Genomic DNA, 20,271 nt, shown 5'->3' on the forward strand with positions numbered 1-20,271 from the left:
TAAAATAATAGATTCTAACTTCAAATTAGGCAACTGACTACGAAGGACTAACTGTGGTTGCACTAGTTGAAAAAACAGTTGACGTAAAAATTTTCTTCGAACAATTTTCTTCCCCACATTTTCTTCGTAAATAATTCTTGAGTTTATCCCAGCGATGTTCAAGATTGCGTAAAATACAACTATTGGCCATCGACGCGTGTCGCGAGCAACGTTGTAATCTCCTTGAATCTGATCAACAACATCTACGCCAGCTTTTGTCTTATTATAAAAAGTGATAATCTCTGGCTTCATTTTTTCTCCAGTACTATTGTCAATGCTCGCAGAATTATGCATAGTGGAATACATCAAAACATTTTTTGATTTTTTAGGTATGTACGAAACTAACACGCTATTGTCAGTAAATACAAATTTACTGCTACATATACTCCGATTCTTAATTTCTAACAATTCTCGTGGGAGTTCACGCTTGTTGCGTCGAATCGTTCCAACAATAGTTGTTTTGTTTCTCAACAAATAATTAGCGAGAGGTACGGAGGTAAAATAGTTATCACATGTGATATTTCTTCCTGTATTGAGTATCGGAGCAGTTAGTCTTTTAACAACATCAATCGCAGAGTTAGATTTTACATGTGGACCTGGTGGCTGTTTACCACAGTAAATTTCCATGTTGTACGTGTAGAATCGTTTAGAGTCAGCCATGGAATAAATTTTTATTCCATATCGTGCAGGCTTATTCGCAATATATTGACGAAATTTACATCTACCACGGAAAGCTTGAAGCATCTCATCAATGGTCAAGTATTCACCTAGAGTATAATTCTGCTGGCAACGCTCAATGAAACTATCTGAAAATTCTCGAATTGGTGCTAAATTGTCCACTTTTTTGCGTTCCTCGCGGTCATTGATATCAAATTTTAATGCTGATAACAAAGTGCAGAATCGAGACATAGACATTACAGCACGATAACAATCAGGAGCCGTCCCATCAGTGGCCCAAAGCTCTTTCAAACTAACACGAGAATCTTTGTGAACGCCAAGCATGTATAACAATCCAATCATAGCATTAATTTCTACATAAGACGTTGGTTGAATATCTGTTTTCTTTTTCTTCGACGAGCGTAGTTTTTTTAAAAAAATGTTGGTATAAGCAACAATTTGTTCAATAGTTTCAGCCGGTAAAAATAAATTCCAACAATCTTTTGATGTTTTTGAATTTTTTGTTAGTTTTGTAGGTCCAGGCAAACCAGTGACAATATTATGTTTTTGAGTCCGAACCTTCGGATTAGGAGGATCACTGAACTACCGAGTACTTTTATCCTTGCCGAGAACATATTTGGTATTGACAACTTTATTTTTTACTGACTTATTGTTATTCGTATCTGTATCTGTATCACTGTCATCATCGGAGTCTGTTGCTGATTGTTCTGTTTCAGAATTATGTTCACTGTGTTCTGACTCACCATCAGACATAATATCCAGATCAGAAAGATTTTCCTTTTCAGACAGTTCGTCGTCAGAATCAACAGAGAATCGGCCCATGTTTCTTAGCTTTGCACCTGTCAAAGGAAAAAAAATTAATTTTTTTAATTTAATACATAAATTATATCAATAAATGTGAGAATAGAAGATAAAAAAAATTTTGAATTGATTTTTATGAAAAGCGAAAAAAACAATAAATTACACGACTCTACAAAAAAAATTTTCGTTCTTTGTCCTAAAGTTTATACTATTATTTTCCAGTTAGTTATGCACAAAAACGAAAAGAAAATATCTTTTTTCGGTATAAAGTTTGCTTTTGTGATAGTTATAATAACAATACTCATTTTTCAATTTTTTAATTGATTTTAATATTTTTAAAAAGACCGCGCGGTGAGAGTGGGGTATTAACGTTTACATTGTGCCGCTAGATGGCATCCGAGTGATAAACAACCATCAGGTGTTATTTACAAGCCCAGAATAACTTAAAATGTCGTCACGGAAGTGCAAATACGATGCTGATGCATTTTGTATTATATGTGGTCAATTTATTAAAGTTCGAGGCGTGAAATATGAACTAAAGACATCTCACGTTCTCTGTGAAGTCTATGAAGCATATTTTGACTGTCCTGTACGGAATCAAGATAAGCCATGGGCTCCACATGTTGCTTGTAGTTATTGTAAAAGGTGTTTGGAAGGTAAGCAATTTTTATTTAATTAAACGATGAATCTAAAATAATAGACATATTAATTTTTATTTTTATATTTTTAGGTTGGTATCGAGGTGAGAAAAGGTCTATGAAATTTGCAATACCAAGGATTTGGCGAGAACCAAAAGACCATATTACTGACTGCTACTTTTGTATGGTGAATCCGAGTAAAAGACGTAGAGGTAAAAATGCAAAACCTATTGAATATCCTGACCTCGAATCTTCTTCTGCTCCAATTGCTCACGACCTGACACGACCAGTACCTGAGCCACCAAAAAAATTATCGCCGAAAAGTAGCTCATCTTTTAGTTCTTATAAAAGTAATTCCGATAAGGAGTTTTTGCCTACACCTGAACAACCAAAATACTATCTCATTACTTCAGAAGATTTTAACGATCTAATTAGAGATTTAAATTTGCCAAAAAATAAAGCAGAGCTTCTAGGCTCTCGGTTAAAACAGTGGAATTTGCTTGATGATGTTAAGATCACGGATCAGCGGACTAGGCATGAAATGTTTGCAACGTTTTTCACGAAGGAAGATGGACTTTGTTTTTGTAATGACATTAAAGGTATGTTTGAAGCAATTGGCATACCCTGTGTCCCTAGCGAATGGCGTTTATTCATTGACAGCTCTACAAAAAGTTTAAAAGCAGTTCTATTGCACAACGGAAATAAATTTCCGTCTCTTCCAATTGCTCACTCAGTACATCTTAAAGAAAATTATGAAAGGTCAAAATTTTGCTTGAATCTGTAAAGTATCGTGAGTATAACTGGGAGCTGATTGGAGATTTTAAAATGGTGGGATTTTTAATGGGGCTACAGGGTGGATATACAAAGTATCCGTGTTATTTGTGCTTGTGGGATAGCAGAGCGGATTCTAAACACTATATTCAACGGTCATGGCCTGTAAGAACAGAATTGTGTGTCGGAAAACAGAACGTCAAATTTGAGCCGATTGTTGAAGCGGAAAAGGTGTTAATGCCGCCTTTGCACATTAAGTTAGGGTTGATGAAACAATTTGTTAAAAAACTGGATGAAACTTCAGAAGCTTTTGGATACTTAAAAAAATTTTTTCCGAAGTTATCGGAAGCAAAGGTTAAAGCTGGGGTTTTTGTTGGTCCGCAAATAAGACAGATTTTCGCCGATGAAAAATTTCCAAAGTTGCTGAATCGTACTCAAAAAGCAAGTTGGAACAGTTTTAAAGCAGTAGTTTCTGGATTTTTAGGAAATAATAAAGCTGAAAACTACGAAAAGTTGGTTGAGGATATACTTACAAATTTTAAGGCCATGGGCTGCAGGATGTCATTAAAAGTACATATGCTGCATGCTCATTTGGATAAATTTAAAAACAATATGGGAGTCAATTCCGAAGAGCAAGGAGAACGTTTCCATCAGGACATCATGAATTTTGAACAACGCTATCAAGGCCAATACAATGAAAACATGATGGGCGACTATATTTGGGGTTTATTGAGAGAAAGTAGCTATGAACATAAAAGAAAAAGTAAAAGTGTGCACTTTTAAGTTATTTTCCACTTTTCTGTAAGCTAATTTGATAGTAAAACTTAATAAAAATAATAAACATTTTTATTTCAATAGTTTTATTTTCAATCAAAAATTAAAATCCGAGATTTTTAAAAATTTCGTTCAATCAGTCTTCTAAGCACAAAAGCAAAGTTTTTCATGCCATATATTTTTTTCCGTCTTATTACGACCTAAACTACCGAAATTTAATGCTTTGCAATCAAAGTCAAATTTCATGTTGACCCGTGTTATACTTCTAAAGTGCTATAATTACATTTTTTGATATTTTTTGTACATTAAAATATTTAAACATCCTTATTACTTATAAAAAAATCATCAACACACGTTTGTAGGTTACATATGTTTACATGTCAAAGTATTCAATTAATTCATGGGAAAAAAAAATTTTTTTAAATTTACTTATTTAATGCTTAAAGAAGAATTGTGTCACTTAAAATAAATTATAATAATAATTAATTATCACATTTTTAAAATATTTAAACAATAACAACAACAGCAGCATAAAAAACACGGAGTATTTATATACATATATATCTAATTTAAAAGATGGCGACTAAAAACTACGGAAATAACCGAAATATAACGAAGCCATCCGAATAGCGTTTTTTTTATCAACGACTTGACTAGTGTGATGAGAGAAATTCTCACAGCTATTAATAAATATTTTTATTTTATTTATACTTTCGAGTTTTTAATAAAGTTTTTTTGTTTATCCTGTAAAGCATAAAATTCTGTAAATGTAAAAAAATTTTCAAATGGTCATTCCATTTGAAATTAAAAAGAAAAAAAAGTTTTAAAATGAGCGTGAGAGATTCTCTCTACGCAACTGGTACGAAGGGTTAATAAGACACAATTTTTTGAATTTCGAAGTTGCAATAATTTTTGAATGAATAAACCAATTTTTTCGCGGTTGGAGGCATTCGACGCAGTTTTTCAAGCTACATGAAAAATTTTCGAGTTTGAATTGATCGAACTAGGAATTTCGAAGTAATTCCGAAAAAACCTTTTTTTCGGTTTTCTTTCGTCAACGATAACTCACAAACGAATCAACTGATTTTGACCGGCTTGGTAGTGATCGACGTGGTTTTTTGATGTTAAGAGCTGATGAGTTTTTGTAATCGATCAATGGAGCCGTATAACAGTAATTCCAAAAAAACCACATTAAAAAAATTTTTTTCATAGTTTTTTTTAAGATTTCTCAAACACTACCGGTCCGAATTAACAGAATTGTAATCAAAATCTGTTTGGTCAAACCCTTTCGAATAGCGCCAACCGCGATGAAATCGATTAAGCCGTTGAAAAGTGATGATAGGTTTACACACACACACACACACACACACGCGCGCGCGCGCAAAATACAACACCTCTACATATTTGTAAATAAATAATTTCATTATAATGTAAAAATATTTTTAAAAGAAAGTTGTGCAAAATATCACTCATTATTTATACATACATATAATTTTAAATTAAATGAAGACTCGACTCAGCTGTAAACATGGATCCTAATTCCTTATTGGTTTAAAATTAGAGCGCGCACACTCTGTGGATTCTTTAAATTTAGGAGTTGAAAACTAATGTTATTTATAATTATTAATCGATATTAGACATTATTGATGTTTTCAGGAAATATACAGGAAGATTTTTAAAAAATGAGTAAATACATATTTCATTTAAACACAAAAAAATTTTTTTTCAAATTTAAAAAAAAATTTTTGGATACGGATATCTTTGAAAATATTCAAATTTTAGAAAAATCAAAAAATGTATATGTGTATTTTCATGAAAACTGTACGTACAATTTTTGATTTTAAAATAAAATTATTTTTGGAGAAGTTATTTTGAACCAAAGCTCCCAGCACAAGAAACGTAATTCAAAAAAATTTACATGCAAATAATTGAAAATAAATTAAAATGACGAGTTTTTGAGAAATTAGGATAATCCAGAACTTTTAGAGAGCTTCCTAAAAATTATTTTTGGTCATAAAAAATTTTTGAAAAATTTTGTACATGTAGATATTTTTGCGTCAAATAATCTCATATGCATCGATTTGCTGTAACTCCATGCCTACTCGAGATATCCTTTACTAAAAATTATTTTTGTCGGCTATGTGCTAACTTCAGGGTCAAGAAAAAAAAGTCACCTGAAAATGATACATTCTAGTATGTGTCTATATATATCTATATCAAGGAAGTTACATTTCGGCACACCCTAATATATATATATAGATAAACACAGAAAAACACAGAAAAACAAAGGTTTAATTGAATCAAGAAAACTTGCAGATAAGGTTGATATAGCTATGTCCAAAGTATATTTGTTCTTCAGACAAGAATATTTTATTTCATTCAAAATGCTAATTCTCTTTTCTATTTTGTTCTTGTGTTAAGAATATCTATTCTTAAACCACAAATTTTTTTTCTGTGTACAAATAGATAATTATTATTTGAATGTGGATTTTTTTTTGTGTAAACTTCGTATCAATAATTTAATTGTACTGCAGCTATAAGGTTAATGCAAAAACAACGAAAATTTTTGCAGAATAAACATAAAAGGTTTATCAAGGAAGTTACATTTTGGCACACCCTAATATATATAAACCTTTTAAAATTGGAATTTTTAGTTCCGCTTTTGAAATCAGCTGTGTTTAGGCCTTTTTTAAGATATTTTGGGGTAAGACGATAAATTTGATTTTCATAGAATTTTGTAACTGGAGCTTAGTTAGGGCACTTCCGCTGAAAATTCAAATTTTCGCCGGAAGTGCCCAATTAAACCTCCTGCTGTATGTAATGTATGTAATGTCTACTTATGTAAACCGCTTACAACTTTTGAACGGTTTGACTGATTTGAGAGTATGCATGTATCTATGATATGTATGAGTTTATAAATATATTAGACTGATTCCAAAAAATCGATTATTTATTTTTTCTTAAATCTGTCGAAAATATTGTTGGAAATGATGAAAAAAAATCCTGTGACAGTCACAGCCCTTAGTATAAATATTAAGATATCCCGCTTGGTAAATTTCAATTTCCCGGATCATTAATATGGGAAAGTTGGTTTTTTTGAGTTAAGAATTATACAACTCTTCAATGGTTTATTAAAAAGGTTACACTAAATCATTGTTCTGTTTAAAATTGAACGTTCTACAAAAAAGCTCTCATACAATTTTTCGACAAACCGACGCATTTCGAAGTTATTCATTTTTAAAATATAATTTATAATTTTTTCTGATTTTTTTATCAATTTTCTGAGGAAACTATGAAGTTTATCAAAAAATTTTGTCAAATTTTTTGTATTTAAAATTTTTTTTTTGGTTTCACAGATGCTTTTATTTAGCTGTCAAATTTCTAATACTATCGTATCTTAATAGTAGAAGATCCGAATCTAAGTTGAGACCCATCGGGTTGATAAGAGAAACAAACCTATTTTATAATAAATTTTATATAGTAGAAAATATATTAAAAATGGGTGGACAACAAAAATCCTGGACAGAATATTTTTAATTATTTTTTATAAAATGTTGCAAAATGATGATAATAATTAAATTTTATGCTGGACGTAAAGTATAGAACATATAGAATATGCAGACGTAGGGTAGACTATTATTTACCTGGACGAACTACTGAGTAGACAGGTATAAACAGGTATGTCAGTACTAGTGTTACGTCAAAATTTGGACTAAATAAATTAAATTATTTTCGGCCCAAGCTTTTCAGCCTATAGACCGGGAACGTGTTAAATACTGGATTTTGTGATTGAATGAATGAGAATTTGTGTATATTTTAATTATGATTATATTGAATGTTTAAAATTACAAATGCGAAGAAAAATTATAAACACAAACAAATTTACAAGAATTCTTATGGTTGGAAATCTTAACAAAAATATGATACAGTATGATTTATGGTACCTGATTTGCAACTTATTAATTTCACTGATTCTAAACTTTACAATACAAACTTAATTTAAATTCACTAATGAAAAATTATTAATCGAAAATTGGAAGTATCAGGATATTCGTGAATTGGTTAGTGTGAACTAACGTGGATAATAAGGAAGTGTGTGGACACTAGAAGTTAGTGAGGACTGACGTGGATAATAAAAGTGTGAGGACACTTGTTATAGGAAAGTGTGTGGACACTTGTTACAGGAAAGTGTGTGGATACTTGTAGCTTCTGGGACTGAACAGGAAAAATTACCAACGTTTTTGTGAACAAGGCCCCTTTTATCGATGGTTCGAGTTCGGACCATTTTATTTTTAATTACCCTTTATTATTTAATTACCCTAGAGAATTAAGATAAAAAAAATCCAATGCGTTTTTCTTGGGTTGTTCATTATGTTAACGTCTCCAAGAAAAATGCATTTAGGTAACTTATTTTTAATGTGTTTTTTTTGTTTCTATTTGTTTAGGAGTATTTATGTTTAGTTTTATGATAGTAAAATGTTTCTAGGTAAATTTTAAAATTATAGGGGTTCGTTATCATAAAGGGTTTTTTTAAAATTTCGATTGTATTTAGTTAAGATTTCGGAATAATTTTAGAGAATACACAACGCAGATAAAATTTATTGTCAAGAAAAAAATAAATACTGCTCACGTATTTGTTTAAATGCAAGTTATTGATTTGGACGTAACACTAGTTACTTTCGCTAGATTCGATAATAGAAAAAAATTTATATCAGCATAAGCGCTGTTTTATTCTGAACACGATGATATAGGGTAGACTGCAAAAAATTCGGTCCTAATAGGGGTATACAAATTTTAAAGATTTCAATTTCAACGCGTCTGGAAATGAGTGACAGAGAGATCCGAGGTAAGTATACCGTGTGATAATAAAGGACCGAACATTGCTGTTGGGCCTGATGGGATCGTGAATATAAAGAAGTGCGCATGCTCGGTATGTAAACTATATGGAGAGTAGAGGTACCCCTGCCACCGTTCATATTGTAAACAGTACACGTTATTTTGGAGCAACTGACATTTGATCTCAGTATGCGTAATTTCGGAGCAACTGAAGAAGTGTTGCGTACAAATTAATTAATTAAATACATAACAATGTAATATATATTATATAATACAAAAATATTAAACAATACAACATAAATTAAACAAAATATATATATATATATATATATATATATATATATATATATATATATATATATATATATATATATATATATATATATATATATATATATATATATATATATATATATTAACTTATATGTATAATAATATATCTAAAGTAAAAATGTTTTTGTAACTCAAAATATGATAACGTAATTAATGAAAATATTAATTACTTACTTTGAAATTTTTTTGCTCTTTCTGAAAAAAATTAAAAGTAAGGAAAGTTGACTGCCGAAAATTCTAATAAAAAAATAACAAAAAGCTAGACTAAAGATCCTGTATGGTATTTAAAAATTTTATTACAGAACAGTAAAAGTACAAAATAAATATAAATGAAAAAAATATTTTCTATTCAATATCAGATTCATCTGAACTTGAAATATTATTCTCGAATTCATCTGACTCATCAAGTTCTTTCTCATTAATTTCCATTTCAATAATGTCCTGGATTTTCAAAAGAGTTTGATCTTCGACAAAACCTGTTGGTTTTAAACAACCGTCTAAATGCCAACCGTAATTTACAGGGTTTAACATATAGGATCACATATAGGATCAGTTGCATTAAGCCACATAGAATTTACATATATTGTTCTTAAAATTTTTTGTAGGAGAGAAATCCAACAAGGCGGTATAAAGTTGGAGTCAAAACTTTTAATTTTGTTTAAAAATTGTTCGTTGTCTTCTTTTGCGCCGTACTTCTTCATAAAAGTACGAATTCTCGCATCATTAACTGATTGACAGTGCTTTACACCATACATTTCTGCTGTAAACTGTTGAACAGCATTCATTTTTTCATCGATAAAAATATCATCTTCATCAGTTAATGACGCAAAAATAGTTTGATACGTCTCATTTTTTGAAAATATTTTAAATGGTTTGACCTTTCCTTTATTATAAAATTATAAAATGCCGCAGTGCAGTCACAACCTGTGGATGCATGATAAGTAGGTAGACTTTTACATATTTTAGGTCCCAATTTTAATGCTAAATCGATACAGTTAATGCAGTCGAGGTGGTTCGATTGCTTCTTAGTGGCTGAAGTAGCTAGAAAAATTGTAGACTCTGACAGTTTGTGCATATTTCCAAGTATAATAATGAGAACATCAGTATCAGAAGCTTTAATTAAGATTCTAGAGCCGGGTGTTACTTTATGAGCATGAAAAATAATCCTTGTATCCGCCTCTTCATGATAGCACGTATAATCAACTTCTTCAGATTTCTTAACACAATTATCCAGAGCTTGGTACGAGTAACACAGATGTTCAACAGTTAAAAAAATTTTTTTATTTCCGATTATTGGCAACACATTTTTGTTTTCCCAGTAATCAGCCAAAAATTGTACTAAAGCATCCTTGAATTGATAATTTTTAAGGCTTTGTACAAAATCTTTGGGTCTGATTTGTTGAGGTCCTGTAATTTTATATGGTACATCAAACTCTTTTCGACTTCGGCGTTCGGAATCCTTGATGGAGGGTGTCAAATATCGGTCGAATATTAAATGGATTTCAGTAGCTTGTGATGCACAAATTTTCATTAGTATTGACTCTGCAACTTTATCAAATGTCTGTGGCATGGAATTTCCAATTAAGTACAAACAGTAAAACCCGTCTATTATTTCAACATTAATGTTGGTGGGCTCAACCATTTCGATTTGAGATTTTAAACTGTTTGCAAATGTTGATTTGGGAGTTTTTAACATTTCACCAGTAAGTGAAAAAAGTGCAGGCGGCATTGGTGTCAGTGGAAAGGTCAAACAATGTTCCAGATTAATTTTCTTCTTTACGCTAATAGCCAGGAGTCTTCCAAAAATGTCTCGTTCCATTTTTAGTAAAACTTTTTTACTTTTGTCTTTAGTCATGAGAACTTTAGTCGAGCATTGGGAAGCAAAATTTATGATTTTGTTGCGTTTTATCGGTTTTTCAAATCTATCGAGATTCGAAGAACAGTCGGAAATAAAATTGAGCTTTTGTTGATTGCCAGCTGTTTTTACATTCAGGAGAAAATTAGTAACTTCCGGCGATGTTGCTTTATCCTACAGGAAGCAGCTGTAAATTTGTTTTTGGTTTTGAATAGTATGGTCTGATCTCACGTGATATCTCATTAAAACGTCGTCTTTTACGTAATGGACCTTCTTCGTTGACTTCGGGTTCTGATGAAGTTGTAGTATCAAGATTATCAAAATTGTCAGCACTAGTAAATTGGTTTATAATACCAACAGTGTCGTGCATGGTATCTTTCTCGGAAGTGGTGTCGACGAAGCGATCAAAATTATCGAAAGCAACATGAGTGCTGAGTGTATTTGTTGCTATGATACCTGCTGGTATTACAGCGTTATTTTGGATGAACGTGTAAGTCATTTCGGTTTCGAGTTCTTCGGCTAAATTGTAACCAATTGAATGGCCATATCTATTAAACATTGTAATTACTTGCCGAGAGTTAGTTAAAGACTTCATTGCCAGTCCAAGGGTTAAGTTTTTCGCCGGCTTACACCTTCCCTTGGTAACAGCGTATATTATGTCACTACATATTGATGTTATTTTTGTTGTAGTTAAGTCAGCATTTTCCTCACTTAAGTTTGGCCCATGAACGAGATTTCGTATAAAATTAAATAACTCTTGAGGAATTTCGCATTCTTCTCGTATGATATCAGCAGTTAAACGTCTAGGAAGAGGATGAGAATCAATGTTCTTAATACAGCTTCTTAAATCGTATGCAACATCTTCAAATTTGTGCTCTTCTTTGCTTTCCAACAATCTAGTATTGTTTGCCATAATATAGATGTCAATGTCCGTTTTGAAAATAATCTTTTGATGACGTGGCCCAGTAGATGCTTCAATAGTAACACGATCACCAAAGATTTTTTCTATTTTTTTCTGCAACATTTCAGGTCGGTAATCTTTGATAAAATTAAAATCTATTTCACAATCTCCAAACTCCAATAACAAAGCCTGGTATCTTTGAAAGAGTTGAGCGAAATACATAACTTTGTTATTGTCAATAACTTCTTCTACAATAATAGTTTTTAGCGATTCAAAAGCCACTTTGTGTATATTACGATATTTCTGGTTAATTGAATCGTTTGGTTCCTGAGTGGACCGTTTTTCTTTGGTCAAATAAAATGCGTAGCAATACTAATGATAAGCAATAGCTTGGTTTTCAAGTATTGACAAGATTTTTGAATCATCAGTCTTTCTAGCTATTTGTTTCATTTTTTGAGTCACTTGGTCACTTTGAGGAAATGTAAGATTTTGTTTTTTCTTCCCGACATTTTTTCTTACCCTATTGCAAAATAAGCATGTATTTACATTGGACGACGATGCTGTTGATGTTGACGCTCCCTAAAACAATAAAATTCATTTTATAAATAAAAATTCACTGGAAAAAAATGGTTTTCAGTGTAAATAATTAATTGATCAAGAATTCATTTAATATTTCTTTAACTTTCATCATCTTAAACAAAAATCAGTTCATGAATTATGTATCTATCTATGTATCTATATATTTTTATTTAATTTTTAAAAAATATTTTCTTCTTTTTTGTTGGCTCTAATTTGAATAAAAACCAAAATAATTTCCTACCTCATCCAAATCCGTAGGAGTGTGCGATGTGACATCAGTATTATTTTGTTCACCCTCAGTGACCGCTTTACTAGAATGGACACTAGAATCTAGACATTCTGTGCCTTCATCAGCTAATGAAATATTGACATGTTCCTAGAAGCAATTTTTTTATATTTAATGTTAATCTTTGAAATGTCATGGTTATAAAAAGCTTAGTTTACATTAATAATTTTTTTTTGTCTTATTTTCTTCGGAAAAATTTAAGAAAATAATAAATACGTAAAAAGGTAGAAATTGAAAAACAAAAAAAAAAAATTAGAAAAACGGTTCACCCTAGAGCTTAAAAGTCTGATAGAAGTATCATAGAACAATATTCTTTAAATTTTCAAACCGCACTAATTTTTCAATAAATCAATCGATTTTCACGCGGTTGGCAGAATTTGACGCCATTTTTTTAGTTTCATGATGAATCTTCAAGTTTGAATTGATAAAACTAGGAAATTTGGACTAATTCCAAAAAAAATACTTTTTTGGTTTTTTTTTGTTCATGATATTTCTTAAACGAATTAACCAATTTTGACCGGCTTAACATCAATCGACGTAATTTTTTCATGCTAATAGCTGATTAGTTTTTTAAATCGATCAGTGCAGCCGTTTAAGAGTTATTCCAAAAAATGTCGGAGTTATATTAAAAAAACCCTTGTTTCCAAATATTTTATCGAGGATGTCTCTCGAACCAATCAACCGATTTTCCCGTTTTTGGCGGCGATCGACGCGATTTTTTAAGCTCTAAAATTATTCTACATCATCAAAAACGATCCGAGAAGAAATGACGAAGTTATGTCAAAAAACCCCTTTTTTTGATTTTCTTTCGTTCACGATATCTCTCGAACGGATGAACCGATTTTGACCGGATTGGCGACGATCGGCGTGGTTTTTCAAGTTTAAGGGCAGATTAGTTTTTGAAGTTGATCAATAGAGCCGTTTGAAAGATATTCCAAAAAAACCACTTTCAAAAATGATTTTTTTTCTTATTTTTTTTGAGATTTTTCAAGATTTCTTAAAATCTATCGGTCCGAATCGGTTCAAATTCTCAGGAAATCTAAGTTTGGGGGAACTCTTTAGAACGTCGTTTAGTTAGTTCCGATCGGTTCAGTCGCTCAAAAGTTACAAGCGGGTCACACACTGACACACTGACACACACACACGCACACACACGCGCGATTTTTTCTAAACGGGGTAAAACCAATAACTTCCCGATTGTGAAAAATTTCGATTTTCTTAGCGGGAAGTTAAAAACTAAAGAATTATTGTACTTCCATACTTTTCAATCAGTTTTGTATAGACAAAACGACTGCAAGCGTAAAATTTCTTAAAAATGATCATAAGATGGATATTTTTTGCTTTAGAAAAAAATAAATGCACATAACTTGAATCTTAATTTCTCAGCTTTCAGATGCATTTTACAAAAATCGAATATCTCGACGCATTCAAAAGTTATTTGAAGAAAAGGTAGTGAAAGTATCAAATTTTCAAAATTTCAGAATTTTGAAATGCTGTAATTTCTAAACTATTTAACCGATTAAGGGGGATAGCCACTGTAAAATTTCGGAAAAAAAATTTTTTTTTTTTTTCATTAAACTGAAGTTTATATATTCAAAATTATGTATTTCAAATTTTATAGAAAAATTCCGAATAGTTTTCGAGTTATAGTCATTTTTATAAGAGCGCGTCGATTGACCGTTTTACGCGCGGCGCTTCGACGAAAACGTCGCCTGCTCGCTCCGTCTTTGATTCGTACGCGTTGGCGATTGTTTTCCCTCACGATTGTCAACCGTTACAATTATTTGACTTTTAACGTATATTTTTTCTTATTGTTGAGATACTGTACCTCATAGTTTAGTTGTTTTGTATGAATACACACTCGTTCTTTAATTTATTGAGTTTCTTAGTGTACTCGTTATTGTTTACTTACTTATTTTTTTTAAATCTTCTGATCTTTTTTTTTGTTTATTTAACAAAAAAATTTGTTAAATAATGGATCGTAAACAAAGTAAAGTTATTAAAAACGAAAGAAAACTGCCAAACGACAGGAAAAATTTAATCGACCGCTCAACAGATATGAAACTGAAAAAATACTGGCTCTCAACGACGTGATAGTGCTTCCAAGAGGAAATTATCACAAAAATCTGATTGTACAATTGATTCGAGTATTAGCTACAAAATTATAAATTTTTTTCGATATTTAATTTACTAAGTGGCTGTGTATCGTGTAAAAAGTGTGGTGGTGATGTAAACTTTACTGAGACAAGTATTCGAGGATTAGGTTTTAAACTAGTTGTGAATTGCAAAAATGTGATCCAGTTTTGATAAATTCATGTCCACTCATCAAGAATGCGTATGAAATTAATCGCCGTTTCATCTTTGCAATGCGGATAATTGGTATTGGGTTATCTGGACCTGAAAGATTTTGTGCTTTCATGGATTTACCACGACCAATGTTCCATAGCTTTTACGATCGTCTGGTCACACAAATCAGAAATGCAGCTAGAAACTGTTGTGATTTAGTGTTGAAAAAAGCTGCTAAAGAAGAAATCCAAGAAACCTGCAAGCATTTAAAATCCAATGACATTCCTGGAATTTCTGTCTCCGGTGACGGTAGTTGGAAGAAAAGAGGGTTTAAATCTTCATTTGGTATATCTTCTCTAATTGGTTACTTCACTGGCAAAATCGTAGATGTAAGTATGAAATCCAGTTATTGTAAGATGTGTGCGCTAATGAGCTCAAAAAAGGAACAGCTGAATACGATCAATTTATGCAAGACCATGCTCTAGACTGTCCAATAAACCATGAAAATTCTTCTGGACAAATGGAGGTAGATGGAATAAAAGAGATGTTTATGCGATCAGAGTTATTACATAACGTTAAGTATGTAAACTATATAGGTGATGGTGACACTAAAACGTATAAAAATATTTGTGATGCTAAACCGTATGGGGACATGGTGAAGATAAAAAAAAAAGGAATGTATTAATCACGTGCAAAAACGAATGGGCAGTCGACTAAGGGCTTTGAAGAAGCAACGAACTAACAAGAAGACAAAAACAGGAAAAGAAGAAAATACACAGAAAAGTTTAGGTGGGAAAGGTCGATTAACGGACAAAGCAATTAATGAATTTACAAAGTATTATGGTTTAGCAATCAGACGTCATTCTAATGATGTTGATGAGATGTATAATGCTATTTGGCAAACATTTTATCACAAGTTTTCATCACCCGAAGATCCGCAGCATTTTCTTTGTCCTGAAGGTGCAAATTCGTGGTGTCAATTTCAAAAAGCTGTGGCAACAAATACTTTGGACTCATTAGTTGAAAAACCACCACTTCCTGCAGATATTGCGGAAGCTTTAATACCGATTTATGAAGATCTATCGAATCCAGAGTTATTGGAACGATGTGTCGGTGGGTTTACACAAAATAATAATGAAAGCTTCAATGCATTAGTGTGGCAGCTCGCCCCAAAAACAAATTCTTCTTATTCCCTTATTGTTGAAATAGCTTTATATATTTCAACAATTACATTCAATGATGGGGCTCTAGCAACTCTGAAGATATTAGAGAATCTCGATGTTAAAGTAGGACCAACACTCTACTCATAGCATGCGCTGAGCGCGACGCTACTCGGGTTAAAGCTGCTGAAAGCCGCATGGAAACGGCCAGTAAAAAAATAAAAAAAGTCAAGGTCAATACTAAAGATAAGGAGGAAGAACCCTCATATGGCCCAGGACTTGATAGTTTGATGTGAGTATGAATATTTTGTGAAAGACTAGATTTTAAAGTTGCGAGAATCTTCTTAAAACTTTACTCGCGTTTTTCTCAAAACGACTTTTTTCAAACTTTCCGGTACTGTAACTTTCGTAAATATGAACCGATTCTCAATTTTTTTGTTTCCCCGTATTTGTCTACTTAGTGGCTATCGTCGCACGTAGGGGATTTTGAAAATTTTAATTTTTAAGATTTTTTAAGGCTGTTTGAGTCCAAAAAAATGAGGAAAAAAGACGAAAAAATTTTCAATATGGCGCCATTTTTTCTCAAATCAAAATTTTCAAAATCCCCTACGTGCGACGATAGCGACATTCCTATAGATTAAAATGCCGTTTGGTTTTTTGTTTCAGATAATCCGTTTTTGAGTTACAGTACCGGCAATGGAGGGGGAAATTTTTTGGTGCTCTACAAAAATGTTTATAACTTTGTGATAACAAAATATTTTTGAATAAAAATTTAGGAGAATTATCCTCAACATATACTTTATAAAACAAAAAAAACCCGATCCCCAAATTCCTTTATTATCCTAGTAAAAAAAATTCCCGAAAATTGCCTATTTTTTCCAGCGTCACAGTGGCTATCCCCCTTAAGCTCATATTTGAACTTGACCTTCCTAATAATCTATAGAGTAAGTACGTTGAGTTTAGATCAGATCCCTTGAGAATTCTCTACGCTATCGTCGTGACAAGCCGCGTTATATCTGATATATATATATATATATATATATATATATATATATATATATATATATATATATATATATATATATATATATATATATATATTTGTAAATATTGACACCGTGCACCTCACGATTTTTTTAAATAAAAAATTTTTTTCTCATTCACATTATTATTAATTTATTTTTGTCAAATTTTTTTTAACTATTCTTAATAAAAATTTATTTTCTATTTTTTAGTTTGGTTTTGTATAAAAAGCGTGTTTGTTAGTTCTTTTTAACTATTATTTATTTCCTCTTAATTTTTTGGCAGTGTGTAATTATCAAAATTTAGTAAGAAATAAGAATTAATTGATATATATCTTTTTATATTCCACAAATAGCTTGACGATGTTCAAAGAGAATTAGAAGAAACTCGAGAGATGGCTAATAATCGATTGCAAGAATTAGACAAATTGCATCAACAGCATCGAGATGCTTTGAAGGAAGTTGAAAAACTTAAGATGGATGTAAGTTTTTTATTATTTTTTTTAAATTGCATTGTAATTTTTCAATTTTAGTTTCTAATGTAATCTTAAAATTTTTTTTTTTTAATCTATTTATTATTATATATTCCAACATTTATTAGTTTCACATGAAATTAAATTGACAATGAACATCAAAATTTTTACGGTTAATGTAATTAAAAGCATTTACAAAATATACTAAAAAATTTTTCGATTGTAAAGCACTTTCTGATGCACCTGGATCTTTTGGCCTTTACACATTAAGTAAAACGTGTGGACTAGCTCAGCGTCTCAAGAAAATTTATTTAGATAGTAGAAAAGAGTGTAGGTCGCTCAGTGAATAAAAAATTGCACTGAACTGTAAGAACAATTGTTTATTGTGCGTTTCCGAAGACTGGATTTACCTAAAACAGGGCCTGAGTCTCTTACAAAATCACTATAGCAATGCAGCTAAATCCATGATTTCACAACAAGTGATTAACGTAATAAATTAATGAATAGTATCACAAGTGCCATAATAAAAGTACCGAAATAAGGTAAGACTTAATTACTGAGAGATTATTCGGCGAGGTCTATTTCCATCAACTTTCAGGATTATATATTTACAGTTGTGAGCGTTGCTCACCACCTGTATTATTTCGCTGAACTCAAATTTTTCCTCGATGAATTAGATTATTTCGCCCACGGAACTTGGGAATTATACAGTAAAATACAGTATAAACAAGGTACCCGCGGGTAATAAGGCCTAAATGATAGAAATGATAATTAAAATAACCGCTTCCGCTAAAGGCTTTTCTAGTAGAAGCGTCTAGCATAGAAATGTCGCGACAAGCTTATAGAGTCCCGATGCAACGTTCCCTGTCTTTTATATTTCATCATCCATCATATGCTAAAGTAGCGCAGAAGAATTCCTAAAAAACGGTTTGTCGTCTTGAGACGTCACGGGGGCTACACATTATTTTGGCTAGTGTCGGTAATTAATTCACAACGAATTTATATATAAATATTAGGGTGCTTTTTTTTCAACTGTTTCTTTTTCGGTCCCATCGTGAAATTTTGTTACAAGTATCAAAAAAAAAATTCCTTGAAAGTTTGGGTTCTTAATATTAATATTAAGTCCTCGATCAAGGAATAAAAAGATTTCCCATTAAAAAAATACAGAAACTCTGATTTTTTATCTTTAAATTTCTTCATCTCAGTAGCATTTCATAGCATCGTTTCGACCATGGACGGATTTTTTTCAGAATTGAATGCTCTACAAAAGTTTTTACTGTGGCTAAGCCGTAACTCAAACTGGCGAAGCAGTACAGGGCCTCTAAACTTAATTTTTCCATAAAATTGGCGTTTTTTCGTATTTCTCTCGTGAATGACAAAAGCTACAGAAAAAATCCAAAGAAAAAATATTTACATACATACATAGTGACAACCTCGCGAGGATAGTCAGGGAAGCTACATGTGACCTTTAAACGTCGAGATCTGATGGAAATTCGATTTTTGCAAAACAGGGTAAAACCAATAACTTCCCGATTTTTAAAATTCTTAGATTTTCTTGGCGGGAAGTTAAAATATTCATTTAGTTTTTCGATTTAAATAAATTTATTACATCCATATTAAATTGTAAAAATATTAAGTTTTGTTTATGAACACTTGGATTAGTAATTGCTGTAAGATGATCTTCTATCAACATCGAAGTTAACAAGTTCACTCATTATAAGTTCATCAGCATTTGGCATTTTTTCAATTTTAAGAGATACATTACATTTATTTAAAAATGTTTTTGCAGTTATTGGTAACTCTGGAAAAACTCCAGCTTGTAAAATTTTTAACAACAACTCGTCTAAATAACAATCTGCAACATTTGTTTTTATTGTCCACATTTGCAATTCATTTATTGTGTCAACTTTTTTACTGTATCTACTTTGTAATATGTATTGAAAATTATTTATACGTTAATATACACAAATTTTTATTGACTTATATTGCTTTTTAACATTTTTTACAATAATAATGCGTACAGGTTAATAGAGAAAAATAAACAGACACTCGTAAAGGTACAGTGTCAGTGTGACCAATGTTTATGATTCAGTTGTAGATGGCGCGATTTGGAGTTTTTACTCGATATCACCGGCCAGTTACTGGTTTATATCGAGTGAAAACTCAATTATTTCTACTGGGGAAGATAATTTTGAATTTTTATGTTTTTTTAAAATAACTTTGAAGCATACGGAAAAATCATAATAAAATCATGCATACGTTTTTTGTGCTTAAAAAACTGCGTCGAATAAATTTTTGAAAATGAAAATCGAAAGACGCATTCAAAAGTTATAGTTACTTAAAAATTCACGAAATTGTATTTTTCGGTATTTTTAACTTCCCGCTAAAAAAACAATAATTTTCGAAAATCGGGAAGTCATTGGTTTTACCCCGTTTTGCAAAAATCGAGGTTTCAACAGATCTGGACGTTTGGAAGCCCTAGGAAGCTTTCCTGACTATTTTTACGATGATGTCCGTACGTCCGTATACGGAAAGAAAACTGTATGAAAAATTACGGTGAAGACATCGTAATTTTTAGTATAGAATATTGTAGTGCCGGACTTAAACTCAAACATCGTAATTTTTACGATGCAGCATCGTAAATGTCTATTACTCAAATTAAAAAGAAGCTTAGGTCACCGAAAAAAATAATTCTGCATCACCGAGGAATCGAACCCGGAGTCCTCTCCGCCACAAGTCCAAGGTTTATCCCTTCACGCTATCGGAGAGAATATCTTCCATCTAGTGGGATAGTAAGAGTGGTTTAAACAATTATTAAAAATAATTGTATACTCTTTAA

General features: G+C 31.4%; 3 protein-coding genes across 5 annotated transcripts in view; all 3 read left to right on the forward strand.

Annotated features, from left to right (window-relative positions):
• Bre1 (E3 ubiquitin-protein ligase Bre1) overlaps positions 1–20,271 on the forward strand; it is a 116,644-nt gene that overhangs the window by 18,104 nt on the left and 78,269 nt on the right. For all 3 annotated transcript variants that reach the window (XM_074250295.1, XM_074250297.1, XM_074250294.1), the window contains one exon: positions 17,316–17,441. In XM_074250295.1, coding sequence (XP_074106396.1) covers positions 17,316–17,441 — 126 coding nt within the window. The remainder of the gene's footprint in view (positions 1–17,315; positions 17,442–20,271) is intronic.
• LOC141532035 (uncharacterized) lies at positions 1,967–3,856 on the forward strand. The gene is made up of 2 exons (XM_074250193.1): positions 1,967–2,174; positions 2,249–3,856. The coding sequence occupies exons 1-2, from the start codon at positions 1,967–1,969 to the stop codon at positions 2,938–2,940; spliced, it is 900 nt and encodes a 299-aa protein (XP_074106294.1). The 3' UTR covers positions 2,941–3,856.
• Positions 15,154–16,825, forward strand: LOC141532082 (uncharacterized). Its single transcript, XM_074250256.1, has 3 exons — positions 15,154–15,166; positions 15,263–16,229; positions 16,604–16,825. Exon 2 carries the CDS (start codon positions 15,479–15,481, stop codon positions 16,085–16,087), a length of 609 nt encoding a protein of 202 aa, XP_074106357.1. The 5' UTR covers positions 15,154–15,166; positions 15,263–15,478; the 3' UTR covers positions 16,088–16,229; positions 16,604–16,825.

Source organism: Cotesia typhae, unplaced genomic scaffold (assembly GCF_013202065.1).
Source record: "Cotesia typhae breed Kobodo isofemale line unplaced genomic scaffold, CoteBio_Ctyphae contig_56, whole genome shotgun sequence".
NCBI lineage: Eukaryota > Metazoa > Arthropoda > Insecta > Hymenoptera > Braconidae > Cotesia > Cotesia typhae.